Genomic DNA, 17652 nt, shown 5'->3' with positions numbered 1-17652 from the left:
GACAGCAAGAACAGTGAACCATGATGTTCTGGCACCTTCCTTTTATTGTCTTAGAATCTCCATCCAGCCCTTGAGTACAGGGGAGGAACTTGAAAGCATCTGCTTGCAAAGCCATGTATTCCAAAGGAAATATTTTTGTTTCAGAAAACTAGTGGCAGGAGACTTCATACAAGTTTAGAGTAAGGCAGAGCTTTAATCTTTTTCCTGCACAGCACCATTTAGTTAAGAAAATCCATGGGATTGCTAACAAATTTCTACCATCAAATATTGAAAAGACTTCTGGAAAGGTACAGCAAGAGTAGGTGGAAGATGCAGATTACAAACAAATCACAGAACACAGTCTACTACAGTGTCTTATAAGAGCTCCTCCCTGTCACACTCCTAAGCATTACTGCAGGAAGCTTGGGTTTGAAGGCAACGTAAAGAGGAACAGCTTTGTACACACTACTGCTCTCCATGAGGACATGTAATCCCTTCTCTAGTTCAACTGCTGCTTCCACACAGTTTTGCCAGCTGGCTTTCAGCTGACAAGAAACTGAAGAAGTGCTATCCACTCCTTAAGCACTTTTCAGCCTTTTCCTTAGGGAAGAACCTGTGATCCCCTTTCTGGCTTTGTAAGCTAACTTCTAAGTGATGCAAGGAAAAAAATAAAACAGGAAGTCATAAGCGATTAGTACCAGCTTTCAGACTCATTCATACATAGATACCTCTATGTTACATGGCTTATGTGATGTTCTATCCTAATTTTAATAGAGTAAGTCCAATTCCATGTTCTCATGAAAGCTGTAAGATGCCTCTTAACTCCAAGTAAGGATGCACCTTCAAAGCAGATCTAGTGCTCAGGTCCTTCAGATGGTGAGAGAAACAGGACCGCTCGTGTTACGCAAAAAGTTAAAACAGCTCTTAAACCTGGCTCAGTGCAAATGAAAAACAATTAGTTCACTACACAAAGCTACCTAAACAGAGAAATTTAAATGGCTTCATTCCTGAACTAAATCAGGATTGCTACTTTCTACTCTACAGTTAATACTGTGGTTGTCCAACAGTTTCTACAGCAGCCAACTCCCACTCCATACGAACACACAAACTCCTATGGCAACAGGCACAGATGGAAACTTAAAAAAAAGAAAATTAAAAAAAAATCAAGATGAACAGAAACATCTCACTTCAAGCAGCTTTATAATGCAGGAGTCTGTTTAAAGTGAAGATATTAAAACAGGCAGCAAGACTGAGATGTGACAGTCATTTTACCTCTGCTCTCATGACTGCATCGAAGGCACACCGATGACCTTTGAGCCAGTTCAGAAGCTGTCCTTTATCTGTGAAAGTTCAAGTCAATTGTGCTTTGAATAAATATTTCTCTGTACTTACACTTGAACTGCTGCATTATATACTAGAAATACAAAAAGTGTCCATGCACAGCCCTGAAGCACGCTGAGTATAGCCCTTGCCAGGTTAACTCATGGATGGCTGAAGTCATAGGCATCACCAGCACACACAGATGGCAGGCACACTCCCACAGAGACACAGCACCTAGAGAATTGACTAGCCAAACAAAGAATCCAATGGAAGAAGGATGGAAAACAAAACTTGTTTGTAGGAGTTTGGTATTCAAGGTAACTCCTGCTGAACCCCGAGCAACCCACCATAAAAACTGGCAGGAGTATCTGCTAGAATAAGTTCACCACTTGAGTTCACAATTGGATTCCAACAGGACTCTTTAAAAATTCACACAGCAGCTGAGCTAGCTATTAGTTGTTCACCTTATTTGTCTATAGTTGTCATTTTGTTCATCTTTAAAATCCTTCTCTTTTAACAAAAACAAATAATAATTAAAAAAAAAAAAAATCCAGTGCTTAAGACAGAAATTAGCAACTGAATTTTGTAAGGCTTTGGGCTGACTCTTACTGGAGCATAGCACTGTTTATAACCAATGGCTTTCTAGTGCCATCAGTAGCACATCAAGTACAACAACAGATGCTGTACAGATCCCAACAACCCTGAGGTAATAAAAGAATAAAGGAAGAGATGAAATAAACATGAGATATGTATGGTAACCTTGCCACCTAGAAGAGATTCTGAGAAAGACACCCTTGCTAATTACACACCAGGAGCAGCAGTGGAAAAAAAAAAATAATATCAGTGTATTTCAGTTTTCCTTTGTTTTACACACACACACTCCCCTTAACAGAATCCGTGCAGGCTTCCCCACAGAATCATCACTAGTGTTTAAAAAAAATTCAAATCTTTAGTACTTTCTATCTGTACAAAGTGCAGTTGGAATTGATTTTGATCACCCAGGCTAGTTATAGAAAGGGAAGAAACCTCCTTCTCCCTTCTACCTCGGTCACGCCATCTCAGTTCCCCTCCCTCCTGAGAAATGTTTAAAAACCTAAAAGCCCTAATTTACCACGATCAACTGGAGATTAGGTTTGTCATCTTCTTCCAGAATGAAAAACCCCAAACAAAAAAGCAAAACAAAACACACAAGGCCTCTCCCACCCCAAAAACAATAGCTCCATTTAAAAAAAAAATAAATAAATAGTGTGTATATTTCATGCTAAAGAAAAAAAAAAGAAAAAAGTCACAGAAATGATTCATTTTTGGTTTTCCCTCCCCCAAACATGACACCAGGCATTTTCTCCCCCTTCCCCTGACGTAGACATGATGGTACATTCCAACCGGCAATGTGCATCTGTGTTGAAAATGAGTTTCTACTCCTGCACGGTCCCACATGCATCAGGGAGCATCCAGCTAGCTGCTAAAGCAGAGCAAAGGCTTTCAGGTTTTGGGTATGGTCCCTGCCTGTTCCTTTGGTCCGTCTGTTTAAAGGCTCCTTGCTGCTCCCAGGTCTCTGCTCTTGTCTGTCTCTGTTAAAACGCACACTCTGGTCCCCACACCTCCTGAGTCACTGGAGCTTCGTACCCAGCTTGCGCTGTCTGTTTCTGCAACACCACAACAGAGGACAAGGTGAGAGAGGCAAACGAGTGGGTAAAAGACAGAAGGATTAAAGCAAGGCTTTGCATAGCTCCATACAAAAATAAAGCCGACCCCATCACACTCTGCAGGGATATCAGTCCTTCCTACTCTCTACAGTCCTACAACAGCCACCATGTTCTGAGTGTGCACAAGCTCACGCACAGATGCAAGATTAAAAACACCTGCTTGCAAGGAACATGGGCTGGAAAGTTGAAATAACTCCATAAATTAAATGCTAATCTCCCCAGCAGACCCACCTTCCACATGCAGTAGCTGCCCACAACTTGGGGTTTCTTACACTACTCCATCCACAGCAGCCATTATTTTCTAATACATAAGAACTGCATCTCAAGTCAAGCTAGCTACAGCTCTTGCTCCCCCACCTCAGATCACTTACCTTGCTTCTGCTCTTGTGACTGTATATTCAAACCACAGGATGTTAGGAATGAGGCTGGTGTCTCGGATTAAAAAGAACTCTGAAATGGGCCTGAAAATAGACAAGGTGGTAGAAAAATGGAGAAATTAGATTCTTTCTCTACCCCAGTTTTGATCAGAATACAAAAACAAAACAACCCTAATACATAACAACACAGCATAAAATCTGGTTCAAACATAACATTGCTATTCTATTATCCTTCAAGTCTGGGAAGAAGGCTCCTTGTTAAATTCAATCAAAGGAAATAATATTGTTTTTTCTTTATATAATATTTTTGGACTATGTTAAGTTTAAATGGCTTTGTAATCTCACTTGGTTGTTAAATTGATTAAGAAGTTGCTCAAAGAAGTTATGGAGGCTCTGTCCCTGGAGGTGCCCAAGGCCAGGCTGGATGGGGCTCTGGGCAGCACGAGCTGGTGGGGGACACCCAACCCATAACAGGGGTTGGAACTGGGGGGGCTTTAAGGTCCCTTCCTTCCCAAACCATTCTATGATATGAAAAGCTACTTCTTAACCAATACTCTGCCACAACCCACAACTTTAGAGGGGCCTTACAAATGTGTTTCTTAAATGTCCTCTCTCCCCCATCCATACGTGATCTTTTGTATAGACATGCAGAAGAAAACACAGAAGAACATGTTATACAGCTGTACAACAAAGCCATCAAAGCTGGAACAGAACCCAGAAATTCCCATTTCTAATACTTATAACATAGTTCACAGGAGTTGGAGCCCATGGAAACAGGGCTTATACAGCTACAACAGCTTTAGAGACTAAAGTGTCTTTGCATTTTTCCTTCAGATGCAAGATACAATTTTTACACTTTTTTTTTTGTACCAGGGAGTTGTACTTTACTGTGTAATCAACCCATTTCAAGAAACTCATTTAATGAGCACGATGGTTATCTAAGAAATGCAGACTTGCAGGAATAAAACCTTGCAGAATAGAGACTCACCATGCAGCTATCCTTGGGAAGAGAGGAGTTAGTATCTCTTGTGTGAAGGCAAACCAAGCTATGGCCATAACGCTTCCTGCCACACCTCCATATAAGACCTGGCTCCAGGTGTGGTAAAGCAAATAAACCCTGCAGTGGAAGAGAAAAGTCACCAGACAGGCATTAAAGCAAGAGTAGGTGTGACTCAAGGCTAGACTCTCTCAAGTTCTGAGGAAGTTATCCTCCAGATGTCAGAAGTGGATATTTTACTTCATTTCTCATTTAAAAAGTTGACCAAAAAAAAAGTTGGAAAAGCTGGAATACAAACTGTGCCTCCTCTGCTGCAGCAGATTCAGCTTACAGTTTCTACTTTGAGCTCAACTGAATAATTCACCACGTATCACCACGATGAGCTGAAGAACTGCAACTGTAGTTCCCATGAGAGACTTCTCCAAAGCCAGCAGCAGAAGTCCTCTTTAAGCCACCAAGGCTGGAGCTTAAAGACTTGAAACAGACCGCATTTCTGTCTTAATTTTGCAGCTCTCAAGTGTGACAACACACAGGCTGCACAACTACAGAGCACCTACTGCAGTTGCAACCAACCAGAAAGCTGTAATAATGGTTCCTAAAGTTACCCCTGCATACAACCTACATGAATTACACTCAAAATTCTTCTCCCCCCATGCATGCAGTCATTAAGATCACCTCAGCTGACCTGCTTTGCAGAAAGATTTTCTCAAGTTAATCTTTATTTGAATTAGACCACACATCTTTCATGAAATTGTCCTGTCAATTTTAAAAGTAACCAGTAATAAGGAAGCAGCTCTAGTATGCAGTCAACTGTCCAAACTACTTTTCTGTGGAAGATACAGCCTTATTTCCAGCCTGAATCTGTCTGTTTCCACCCACTGGAGCTCATCGTATTATTTGTTAAAGGAAAAAAGTAAATCATTATCAACACATCATTTTCATTACTTGTCATGTTAACATAACTAAATCTTGCAAGTCAAACAGCTATAAGTGTCTGTAGCTAATGCTCAAGCAAAACAAACAGTTTGACCCACTGTAGCAACCCACGTGCTGCAGATGCTGGTGTGCCAAGCCATGGTGCAATGCTTTCATGATTAGTGCTGGAAAGAGGGCTAGGCAGTGAGGCTGGAGTATGGTAATGGAGCCAGCAGGGAGTTGGGCACAGGCTCAGGTGATCTCAGGTTTCATAAATGCATCTGTGAAGCACCACACACGTAGCACCTTTGTTTCATTATCTGAAGGGGCTGATGGCAACGCAGCAACTTCCACAAAGCTCTCTCACTTGCACAGTGCAGTCGTAGAGAATTACATCAGAAACAAGGGACAAAGAAGGACAGGTCTGCGGGCTGTTAAAAGCCACAGGGGTGTATGAGAGCATAAGACAAACAATTGCTCCATACCTACTATATGAGACTAGCAAAGCCACTGTGACGAGGCAGATGGACAGCACATGTCGCCATAGTAAATCCAGAAACCTCGCATTGTTTGTTTGGTGCATTCTGAAAGAGATGGAGAGCCATTAGCACAGTGGCAGGAAGCTGAGGAGTCCTTGTAACTACTCTCACTACTTCTGAAACCCTAGGAAAGCTCTGCTTCAAGGGGTGATGGGCAGCTCAGTATCATCCCAGCATCAGTCTGTCCCACTGGCAGCAGCTACACAGAAGCCTGAAAGCCATACTTCTCTCTTCAACTATTTTCAGGGATTGCTGTGATGGAAGGCAGAATGCTCACAATTACCACAACTGATGTGAAAGGCACATGCTGAGCATATGCAACAAGGAGCCAAGACCTCAGAGTCCTCCACTGCCCATAAAGCCAGAAGGAACAATGAATTTTGCCCTTCACACTTGGAGCCACAAGACAGAGCCATGCCCAGCAAGATTTTCAGAACAGCACAGCGCAAAAAGACAGTACTTGGTATGGGAGATGAACTAAAAGGTCATGCAAGTGGGCAAGAGGTATTACCTGAGACCATAGACAACCCCAATGACAAAACTGAGCAGATACGTGAGAAAGCAGCTCTTCTTTCCTCCTCTCTATTCACCACCCTCCCCGTTCCCTCACACTGATGGATCATCATGGCTTATCAAAAGCAAATTAGGAGACCTGTACCCAGACAGGCATCAGGAAGCCCACCCCTACCCTTCCCTTTTCAGCAATGGTAACCACAGTCCTACATTCCAATAGAAACACTTCATCCACTCTAGCCACAGCAAATTGTGGAGGGCCTCAGATTTAACTCCACTGTGTACTGAAGCAGCACACAGCAAGGAAGCCACCTATTGGAGGTGTTTCAACATATTAACAGCCAAAACCTGATACTGATTTTTTACCTTAAATAAAGGAACAGAAATGAATAGACAGAGAAAAACCACATGAACTGGGAGTGGCTGGACGGCATCCCATATTTTGTGGTCACTGTTGAATGGGCTTCTGGGAAGAGAAGAAGAAAGAGTATGGTCAAGGTCTGCTCTGTACACAGCAACAGGAACACTCCAAAGGTAAAGCCAAACAACTCCACTGGAGTCTGCGCACACAGGTTCACAGGACACATCTCGGCCAGCCTTCTTACACCCAAACATCCAAAGCCAACACGAGGCAAACAGAAAAGCACGTTCTAACACCCCACAATTATCATTCCACTCAAGGTCAACCAATCCCATGACAGCAGTGGGCTGTACTGTACCTTCACAGGGCCGTGGCTCCCGGATAACATTTTTTATTAACCAGTTCACTCCCTCGTTGAAAGCCAGCCCTCCCAAGAAAGAGATCTGTGAAGGCAAGACAACTGTGTCATCCTATTTAAAAAGATTCATCTACTTACCAGGTTCTCTCTGTCGAGAAACCCCCAAGTCACGCATTTCTAATTTTCTTTTTTGACTACCAGTATTACAACCAACAGCTTCACAATACTCTAGCTGAGGAAGAAAAGCATTTATTTTCAGTCTCCTTTGTGTATCTGACAACATGTTGTGCATACAAAGCTTTCCAGCAGATAGTTCACAGAGGACAAAAATGACACTTGTACAGCAATAACATTTGCATACTCCCATCAGCAAGCACAGAGAGTAATACTTTTTAACAAAGCAAGTTTCAAGGGATTGTCTGTCACATTCAGCCAACAGGGGGAGCACACGCACCATTATTTGGGCAGTTAGCTCAAAGAGCAATTTTTTAGGCTTCCTGGCTTTTCCCCATCCTGAAGCTGCTGTCTTCGGTCTAAAAATGAAGTCACATTCTGAACCAAGACAGACTGGCAGCAATTGCTGTTCCTCTTATCACACAGTCCATTGGCAGTAGCGATGGGTTGACGGTCGGACTTGAAGGGTGGAAAAGACCTCTAAGATCACTATGATTTCATACAGCCCCTCTAGCTCAAGTCCTACTGCTGTGACAGAATTCCCAGCTGGGGGTGACACTCTGACTCCTCAACGCTCGGTCCTACTTGAGCTTCCCACTCTATGTCCTGATCTATGGGCAGCTGGTGCCTCACACCACCTCAAAGGTGACTGTTCACATGAACTGGGAACCAATCTCAACCCTTGCTGCATCACCAATACCTAACAAGTCAGTCCACTAAAATTCTGATAATTTTCAGACAATAGTTACTCTAGATTATGTTCAGCCTTGGGGCAGCAAAAGAAAAAAAAAAAAAGTTGGATTGCCTAAATTTAACAGCTGTCTTTCCTTCAGCTTAGAAACCTAGATGTCCCACTCCCAGGTCCCCTGAGCCACTGCTTCCCATGACACCATGGCCTTGTATCAGGAACCTGCTGCCAAAATCCTTTCAGTGGCCCCATTTTATCTGTTTACTGAGGGCAAATTTTACAAGTGTTTCATACCTCCTGAAGAGCATTTATCCATGACACTGACTCCCAACCACCTGTCAGAGCAGACAAAACACTACTGAAGAGTCCTTTATTCCTCACTTGGACAGAAGTGAGAGTCTCTTCTGTTCCCATTATTCAATGCACAGCTGGGAAGCAGCCCTGAGACAGATCCAGTCCCGCAGGAATTTGTAGGTTTTATTTTGAATCTTATTTTGTGCTTCCGTGCTGTTCAAAGAAAGCACATCCTACTGAGTCAGACACTATTTCCTGCACATTATCCATCTTGCAATCCCTGCCAATGCTATGACCCTAATGGATTTTGGATCAAGGTAAAATACTACTATATCCCACCATGAAACAGCATTGAATCTCAGATATCTCTCATTGATGTTTGTGCACAGATCTGGCTAAAACATAGCACAGAGTAACAGAACATCAAAGACTAATCTTTTAACCTTAACAAGTGATAGCGTCCTCTGCTGCTGACAGCAGATCACCTTACCTAAGCTTTTTTTTTTTCTTCTGTTTACAGAGAGCAAAAGTGTGAAAACAGGAGCACCATGTCACAAATGACAACATTTCTGTCGTAAGAAGCTGGGAAGGGAGAGAAAAACTCACCGTGTGAAGCTCTCTCTTGAATATGATGAGTGTTACAAAGCCAACAATAATGAATATTGGACCAAGACTCAAATAAGCTAAAAGCTGACCAGAGAAATCACCTAGGGAAACAAACAAGAGAAACAAATCAGCCTGAACTTCACAAGTACTTGTCACCAGGATGTGGGTCAGCTTCTGCCCTGAATGGTTGAGAGCAGAGGGGTAAACTCAGCACTGCAGCACGTCTCCATTTTGCAGACTGACAACAACTGCTGGAGCCCAACGGGAGCTGAGGCAAGAAAGGCAGCAGTGCTCACATGCAGGTTCAAAAGCAGGGATGAGAGGAGCTTGGCATCCTCCAGCAGAGATTACTGCCAGCCAACTTACAACAATGACCATGGGTGTGGGCCCAGAGCCACTTTAATCCAGCATAAGCACAGGCTGTTGCAGAAGAAGCAGCATCTTTCCCTCCCCGCATTCATACTGCCTGCCCGTGCCAGCATTTACCAGAAAACACTCCCTAAACAAATCCTTTCCCACTCCCTTCCTAAAATGGGTTCGTTTTCAGCTGGATCAGCTTCCTAATCTGTCTCACCATGTGTCTGCATGAACACTAGCATTAGCAACACAGGGAGGAAACAAACAGCTAAACACTGCAGATGAAAGGAGGAGGAAAAAAAAAAAAAAAGAAAGCCAAGGATTTTTTTGACAGTAGCCCACTTGTGCCATACAGAAGGGATACTGGGCCTGCACCCCCACTAGCAAATAGTACAGTCATCCCCTGGAAGAATCCAGGAGATCTCACAAGAGGACATAAGGCACTTCAAACACGTATCTGCTTTATCCTGAACTAGCATAGACACAGAAGAGGAAAGCAATATCACAGAGCTATGCATTACAACCCAAGTCTGCCCTGCTTCTGTTCCCTGAAGAATTAGATTTGGGAACAACTTCATCACCAAGCAGAATTCCTACATGTTTTAGTTTGTAACACCAGTGAAATTCAGCAGATTTGCAGGATAGACCCCCAAGAATACTGGGGTTTGGTTGGAGTGAGGTTATACTTTGCTCATAACCTGAAAAGTGTTAGAAAACACTAAATTTGGAGCTTTTCCTATGACACGTGGCAGGTTTGCTCTGCAGCAGGTGGGTTCCAGAAGCCACCAAAGCAGAACTGCAACATATCATGGTAATGCAAATGGAATTAGGTGCATCAGCTGCCTACCAACAGAGCATCACACCCCTAATAGTTTCATATAAAATACACTCCACAAACTGACCTTAAATGAAGAAATTCATGAGATAAGCTACCAGACAACCCAAACTGAAAGCTTTAGGAACACCTTCCAGAACCCTCAGTTCCAGTGTCATCAATACGGGTTAACTCCTCACTGAGCAATCACCACATTTCAGATCACTCTCTGTAAATCTATGGTACATAAGTATTTTGGTATTCAAGACATTATTTTGTCAACAGAAACCAAATTGTTTGTTTTCTGGGGAAGGGCAGGGGATGTCCATTACCTGCACAGACAGAGGAATACTTCAGGATGTTGCCTTTAATTTAAACAGCACCAGTAACATCATGCTAAGGATCCTCCATGATGTTATCATAGAGCATTCCCAACAAATCAAACCTGAACCCAATACCACAACTCAGTCCCCTCAACACTTAACTGTCCCTTAAAAAACAGAACAGAGACAGTACCCATAGCATCTCCTATTGCTGTGGCCAACAGTAATCAAACAGAATCACGTTCTGAAGCTGCTCCTTCTAGATGAGGTAACAAAATAGCTGTGCATTAACTGAAGCCTGTGCCCTGCAAACTGCACCAGAAACTCATTAGTACCACCATAAATGCACTCACTAGACCAGCAGGTTAAGGCAGAGCTACGCTAACTGAACCAGCTCTGAAATGACTGGAAGTGCAGGCAAAGGAGCTCGGAGAGCAGGGCTGTGCTGAGCGCTGCTCAGAGCCCCAGGGAATGACAACTTGTATCACTTCTGCCCACTCTCACGCTCCAGCACACTCAGGGACCTCTTCCCAAGGAGCGGGGAATCGCAGGAGAGCCGGCAGCTTCACATCCAGTCAGATGTAGCAAGCAGGTTCCATGCTACCTTTTATAAAAATAATTCTTCAGTTTTGCTTCAACTTGAGAACACAAAGCAATGCCTACGACCAGGGAGAACACACCTCATTAGAAGCACCAAAATCTCTGGTAACTGCAAGAAAAAAAAGAATGTATTTAATACAGAGTCTGGGTTCTAAATTGTGGTTGTTTTATTTCATTTTTTTTTTTTTAAATAAGTCCAGCATCATTTAAAGAGGAAGATGAAAAATAAAGAACCTAACTACCTCAATTACAGGCATCCAAGGGATGAACAGAAGAAACACCACTCGTAGCTCACAAGTACATCATTTCTTCTGCCTTCATTCAGCATTTACTTCTGCTCTAATTCAACATTTTACCCAGCATTCTTTCAGGGGAAACATGCAAGGTTTGCCACACCAGCTCAACCTGTACATGAGAAAAATGTGAATCAACAGCACTACCCACATCCTACCACAAGACCTGGCTTTACCACCACAGCTTCCTATTGAGGCATTTACTTGTGGCACTGCTGCTGGTCTAGGTGCAAGTTGCACAGACAAACAGTGTATTTTGTTTCATGTGCATTGACACCAGTAAGAATTCATGACTGATTTCCATTTCCTCTGCTTGCACACATCCTGCTGTCACAAGCTGTGGAACAATACAAATATTTTCAGGAGGCTTCAAACTACACCTTGAGACACACAGACATCAAACTTCTGCAGAAAGATTGAACATAAATAAAACCCTGCATTGAAGAAACCAAATCACTGGGTTTTAAAGAAATACTGAGGTGTGAAATGAGCCCCAACTGGTTAACTGCCACCCTGAGCAGATAGCAGGGCAAGGGCCTGCAGGACAGACATGCTTATAGGAGCATCACAGGCTGACTCTCACACCACCTTTGCCTGACAATAGCAAACGTACCAAAGAGAAAACAGGAAGATTCTGTCATTCTGCAGAGAAAGGGTTTGCCACTGCAGTGTTCTTTCCTCAGAGCTTATCCAATGTGAAAAAGATAAGTCCCAGAGCTTTAAGGATCTCAGCTGCACTGAATGATTTTTTTTTTTTTAATCCCAAACAAACCAGAACTCTGTGATTCTCCACCAGTGAAACTCACCCTACAGGCAGGAAGTCCCTGAAGATGTGTTTTAAGTCTGCAACACGAACTCATCCCATGCAGAGTAATGCACACAGAAAAAAAAACCAACTCTAATTATACACACACAGCAGTGGGATTTAGTTTAGTTAAAAATCATCTCTGGCTTAGCATGAGCCAACACCTTCAGAGCAGCATCCGGTGCACTGGAGCAGTCCAAAAACCAAGGAGAACATTTTAAGAGCCAGAAGTACTGATCAGAAATTACAAAAAAAAATCTTATGTGATTCTTGATGTAATGTAACAGCAAACACAGCAATGGCAAATAGAAAGTGGATCAAGATAACAGAAAGGGAACAGCAGCCACTCATATCAAGGAACTCCAGTTTTCAAGTGAAAAGGAAAAATAATGCAATAGGACTGGTAAACATTTGTTACATCTCAGTGCACGTGAAATAGAGAGTGTTCAATGAAATTACTGAGCAGTGGGCTTAAAAGCAGAAAAAACATTAAGCTCAGTGCCACTGGTACTGTAGAGATCCAAAGTGGAAACAGGTTCAAAGAGCAATTAGACAAAATCAGAGTATAGCTTTTATGAACCCATTAAAGAACATCACGATCCTGATGCAATCACCTGCTCATTACTGGAAGATCTACAGAAGAAGCATTACTCCTGCCCACCTGCCAGGGACCAGACACTGTGCCAAATGGTCTCACAAAAGCACAGTTGCTGCTATGAAAAGTGACAGCAGGACGTTTTTAAAGACCATCCTCCCAAGCAGCATGCTTTAATGCATTGTCAAGTAGCACTGCCATTGTCTGTCTTTTCTCTAGCTTTGGTTTTGATGTTTTCTATCAATAATTTTTCAGTTAGGTTCTCAAAAATGCCATTATTCCATCCGTTTGCAGACCATTCTAGCAGAGCATTTATCTGTTGTTCCTCAAAGCTGACAATGCAGATAGCTCCAAAGATTATGCAGCCAGCTGAGCAACGCGAACGACTGTCTGAAGTATCTGTACTGACAAAGAAACATTAGAGAGAGGCAGGAAAGATGAGCACCCTTCTGGATGCACCTGTCCCTTTCACAGCCACTAGCAGAAGCCCAAGAACAGGCTTCCTCTGTAAGACAAACATCAGCAAAGACCAATTTTCAGCTGATCACAGTGGAAGGGCACTCACTCGCTGCAGACAAAAGCTGGGGCAACAGCAGCTCTGTGCTGAAAGTCTTTAAAGACGAGAGATTTGAAGTCAGTTGCCACCGTGCTTCAGCTCACTGCATGCCAGGCCAGCAGCCCCAGGGATCAGCCAAGAGCAAGAGAGTTTGTCACACGACGGTACGTGATGTGCCAAGAGTTTAATAATTTATGTTGGTAAAAGCAGGATCCATTTCTCATTCCGACCCCTCTCTGTCAGCACAAGGTTACATCAATTCCACTGTAGAGAGCATACTGCTCATCATTATTTTATAAATATATTATCTAGCAGCTTTAATGGATCTGGACTTAAGCCCTACACAGACAGAGCATAACAGCTTTCTAAATAAAGTGAGAGCACTTGCCCTGAATCCAAGGCAGAACATCAGACTGACCATCTTATTGCAGTGCATTTTTCTAGATCAGTATGGATGAAAAAACTTCAGTACCTAGAGAAGTTTTAATCTTTCAGTCCTCTGTCTCTGTTTTTGGGCTTCCAGAATCACTCATTTGACCCAAGCCTACCACAGCGCTCTTCCCTGTAACGCAGCCCCAAGCTGGCTATATGATTTATCTGCCCCACACAATCACCTTCTGCACTGGACTGTAAAAAAAGCAGTCAGTGATGAGAGAGAATAATCACATTGTCACATTCCTCAAGGGTCCCTTTCCCATTCAGGGTCCCTTCCAACTCAAATGAGTCTATGATTACGATTTCTTAAGATCTGTCGGGTGACCCTTGCACAGCCAAACCTGCAGATTTCAAACACCCTCATTTTCCACCACAGCCCAAGGAGGAGCACACAGCACACTGCGCACTGCCAGGTTCAGGTAAAGAAAGAAGATAGCGACGTATCTGTGCTACGAGGAAAGATTCCTTCTCTTCTCCTTAGCTTTCGCAGCAGCACACTTGAAAAGCAGCTCAGCAGAAGAACGTACGGGGTGAAGGAAAACACACACGGAAAAGGAAAGAATGATCTTTTATGCACAGCTTGGGGAAAACCCTGCAAACAGCCATGATGGGGGGTGCACAGGAGCCGTGTTTCTCAGCGCTCTGTCACACATCTCTCAGCTACGCCGGCACCTCCAGCCCAGCGGACTCCAAAGAGCTTCAGCAGCTTTCGGAACTGCGCTTCTGAGGGCAGCATCAGGAAGCAAAGCCCCGCTGCAATAAGGCATGCCTGGGGACACTGCAAGGCAAGCTGGGGAACAGTGAGACGCACCAGCAGCACGAACACCACGCTCAGACTTTGACCAGACCAAAGATTAGCCGAGACTATCGCCCTGACACCTCACGTGCTGCTTTACCTTATTTTTTTTGACGACGAGCATTAAAAAAATAAAGTCTCTCTGCCTCAACACAGCGCAAAGCGCCTGAAGAGCCCCCAGACCCACCCGCTGCCGTGACAGCCGCCGTGTGGACAGACATTTGCCACCGCAGGGCTTCACCCAACCGCACCGAGGGGCGGCGGGGAGGGCGGGCCGGGCCGCAGGGCCGCCACTGCGCTGTGGGGACGGGAGCTCGCCCCCAGCCCCCCCTCACGGCCCCATCCCCGCAGCCCCTGAGGCACAGCGCCCCGCGCAGCGCGCATGCGCCGAGTCCCCCTCGCGGCTCACTATCCCGCAGCGAGCTCCACCGTCCCCCAGCGCGCACGCGCGCCCCGCCGCCTCCAGGCGCCCTCTCAATGGCTCACTATTTGGCAGCCGCCAGCCTGGCCCTCAGAGGTACCGTGGAGCGGCGGGCGGGGCCCGCCCAGAGGAACAACGCGGCGAGGACCGGGGAGGTCGGGCGGGGGCGAAGCGGAGCTTTACCTGCGGGATACTCGACGTGAGTGAGGGAGACCGGCCGCCACGGAGCGGGGAGCGAGCACTCTCCGACTGCGGCCATCTTACCCGGATACCGGGCCGGGCCACCACAGCCAATTGGAGCGCAGTTAAGGGGCGGTACGACCAATGGGCGGGGGCGATGAGAGCAAAGAGCCAATGACGGTGAGCGGCAGGTGAGGTGCCGGCCAACCCAGGGCCACCCAATTAAAAATCGAACCCGGGGAGTGGCGGAGCCAATAGGCTGCTAGCATCGCTGCCCAATGGAATGGGGGCGCAGGTAGCTGGAAAGCCAATCGAGAGAAAGGCGGGCCTCAGCATCCTCCCTCATTGGAAGGAAGAGCTATGCAGATTAGCCAATCACCAGCTTCCATTGCAGCCCTCTCTTAGCCAATCGGCTGTGGCGGTTGGCGCGGGGGGCTGAGGAAGGGGCTTGCGGGCGGGGGACGCTTAAAGCGGCCGTGTGGTGCCTGAGGCGCCCCGTCCCGCTCAGCTCCTCACGACGGCGCGCGTGGATGAGGAACAGACCGTCCCTCTCTGTAGTAAATGAGATTGCTGTAGCTGCACTGCATTATTTCACTACTTTAAGCAAAACGTTTCACTTTGCCCTACGCGGGCACAAGCTGTGAGCTCTGTTGAAAATTCGTTTGTTATTAATGATAAATTCCCCCTCTGAAGACCCAATCAAAATGAACGTTGCCATTATGTGATCACAGAGCAACGCTCACCTGGAGAGCCCGAGGACAAAGCAGGGCACACGGAGAAGGGAACACACACAAAAAGAGCTCGTAAAAGGCAAATATACTTCCAGAGCAAGGCAAAGTTAATTTCAGTTAAAAATAAATATTAAAAGTGCACAAGAGAAGTGATATGCATAGGCAAGAGGCAGGGGATGGGTTGTTTCCTGTACATCAGGACTGGGCTTGCTATCCTGGACTGAACACATTGTTTCCTGCAGCTTTCAAATAGCAATTATATCCAATTTATTTTAAAAGCCTTTTCAGGCTGGCACTGATCCTGTCACAGCGAGAAAAATAGCATCGAAGGCTCATTATTTTGGAAAGAAAGAAAATATTTACTGCAGAAGTTCATTTCATTTCAGAAGAGTGATATAAGATAGCGTGAGTGATTTACTGCTTTCACTATTCGAGCTAAATAAATCTCCTCCTTTCCCAGCTCTTGAATATAGAGTTGTGCTGGCAGAGTGGATTACATCTGATCTATGTACCATGACAAGTACTGAAAATTGTGGGCTTCATTGCTGTATTCACCCACTCCTTCCTGAAGATAAGAAGAAAGTGTCAATACAGAGAGCAGCCTTTGCTCCGTTCCGTCAGCATAAGAAAGCACAAAGCTGCTCTGAAGATGTCATGAGTATACAGTCTGACACTATGGAAACCAAGGTAAACTCCTTCTTAACTCTTTCAGCTAAATGCTGGGTGCGGCAAGAGACAGAAGTTCTCCTGTTCATGAACATTTTATTTGCATATATCACAGTTCATGACAGGCTTGCATTAATGAAGCTTTTTTTTAAGCATATGGTTGACATTTCAATCGCCGTGATTCAATCTGTTTTCTGTGTCATTTGAAAAGGAAAGTATTTAAACACATTGTAATTGCCTCAGAGGAATAAGATGAGTTTGCTGCATCGCTGAGCAGATGGTCATCTCTGGTCTGAGCCCACAGTCTTTACTGTGCTTTTCTTTTACATAGGTTGGGAGACTGATAAGGATACTATAAGAACTTGGACAATGTCTAAGAGATTCTGCTTCTTACTGAGGTGTCTGTTATCACTATCACAGCCAGCTATCCTATGCATACCACACGTAAACACAATCAATCCACCAAGAGAAAAAGAAAAATCTGAAAAATGAAACCCTGGAGTTCTCACCCACTGCTGAAAGTACAGTGAGTTGTCATGTTTATTTTATAGCTTGTTTGATCTCAGGGTATAGACTATTGAGTAGAACTTCATACAAACAAAACCATGAGAATTTACTTGCTCTGACTTTAGCATTTTGACTCTAAGACAAAGGAACTTTGCTTTATACTACTGCTCTCCTGTGAAGGGTGTTGCCACAACTGCCACCTGTATTGGAAACCAAGGTACCAGTTTCTAGCAGGTTTCTCTAGGTAGTTCAAGAACAAAAACCAAGATCGTGAAGGAAAGTTTTATTTGACTTATTCAACTTGTAATGCCCACAACCTAAGATTAGAGGTATTAGAAAAAAAATAGCCACAAAGCAAAAAAAAAAAAAAAAAAAAAAAAGAAGCCAAACACAGATAAATATTTACACCTTTAGGACATCAAGAAAAAAAATAGGCACAAGTTTACATTCATTAGTTTCAGATATGGCTGAGAAACGTTCAACCGAAGAGGGGTAAATAAAATCCTGCTTTCCCCACATCCTTGTCTAAAACAGCACAAGTCATGCTTTTCAAAGCCACACTGATCTTGTACATAAAACAAGGCAGATTATCCTCATTTTTAATATGCTTTTGCTTTAAAGATCATGGAGCCTCTCACAGAGCCATTCAGTTTAGTACATACATACTGAAGTACTGAGTATGTACTTTAAGCACTAGTGAAGCTTGTTACAACTCCCATGTAAAAACTGAAAGTCATGCAAGTCTG

The 17652-nt window shown here is 44.2% G+C and overlaps 1 protein-coding gene and 1 long non-coding RNA gene across 2 annotated transcripts; one reads left to right on the top strand and one right to left on the bottom strand.

The window, feature by feature from the left end:
• Nucleotides 1-28: 28 nt before the first annotated feature.
• On the bottom strand, nucleotides 29-15126 carry DOLPP1 (dolichyldiphosphatase 1). The gene is made up of 8 exons (XM_031601692.2): nucleotides 15006-15126; nucleotides 8828-8928; nucleotides 7066-7150; nucleotides 6713-6812; nucleotides 5780-5878; nucleotides 4371-4499; nucleotides 3377-3466; nucleotides 29-2945 (listed from the first exon to the last, which is right to left on the bottom strand). Exons 1-8 carry the CDS (start codon nucleotides 15079-15081, stop codon nucleotides 2909-2911), a joined length of 717 nt encoding a protein of 238 aa, XP_031457552.1. The 5' UTR covers nucleotides 15082-15126; the 3' UTR covers nucleotides 29-2908.
• Nucleotides 15127-15335: 209 nt separating this feature from the next.
• LOC116234235 (uncharacterized) lies at nucleotides 15336-17289 on the top strand. Its single transcript, XR_004168085.2, has 2 exons — nucleotides 15336-16420; nucleotides 16731-17289. It is a non-coding gene; the product is annotated as an uncharacterized LOC116234235 (long non-coding RNA).
• Nucleotides 17290-17652: the final 363 nt, after the last annotated feature.

The sequence above is a fragment of the Phasianus colchicus genome, chromosome 19 (genome assembly GCF_987193195.1).
Source record: "Phasianus colchicus chromosome 19, bPhaCol1.hap1.1, whole genome shotgun sequence".
In the NCBI taxonomy this organism is placed as follows: domain Eukaryota; kingdom Metazoa; phylum Chordata; class Aves; order Galliformes; family Phasianidae; genus Phasianus; species Phasianus colchicus.
This window is presented reverse-complemented; position numbering and strand designations above follow the sequence as displayed.

Coding starts and splice junctions, on each gene's coding strand:
- DOLPP1 (XM_031601692.2), bottom strand. CDS start 15,081: ATGGCCGCAGTCGGAGAGTGCTCGCTCCCCGCTCCGTGGCGGCCGGTC. Junction 6,813..7,065: donor GGAGCCACGGCCCTGTGAAG/GTACAGTACAGC, acceptor TTCTCTTCCCAG/AAGCCCATTCAACAGTGACC. Junction 5,879..6,712: donor TTTCTGTTCCTTTATTTAAG/GTAAAAAATCAG, acceptor CATCTCTTTCAG/AATGCACCAAACAAACAATG.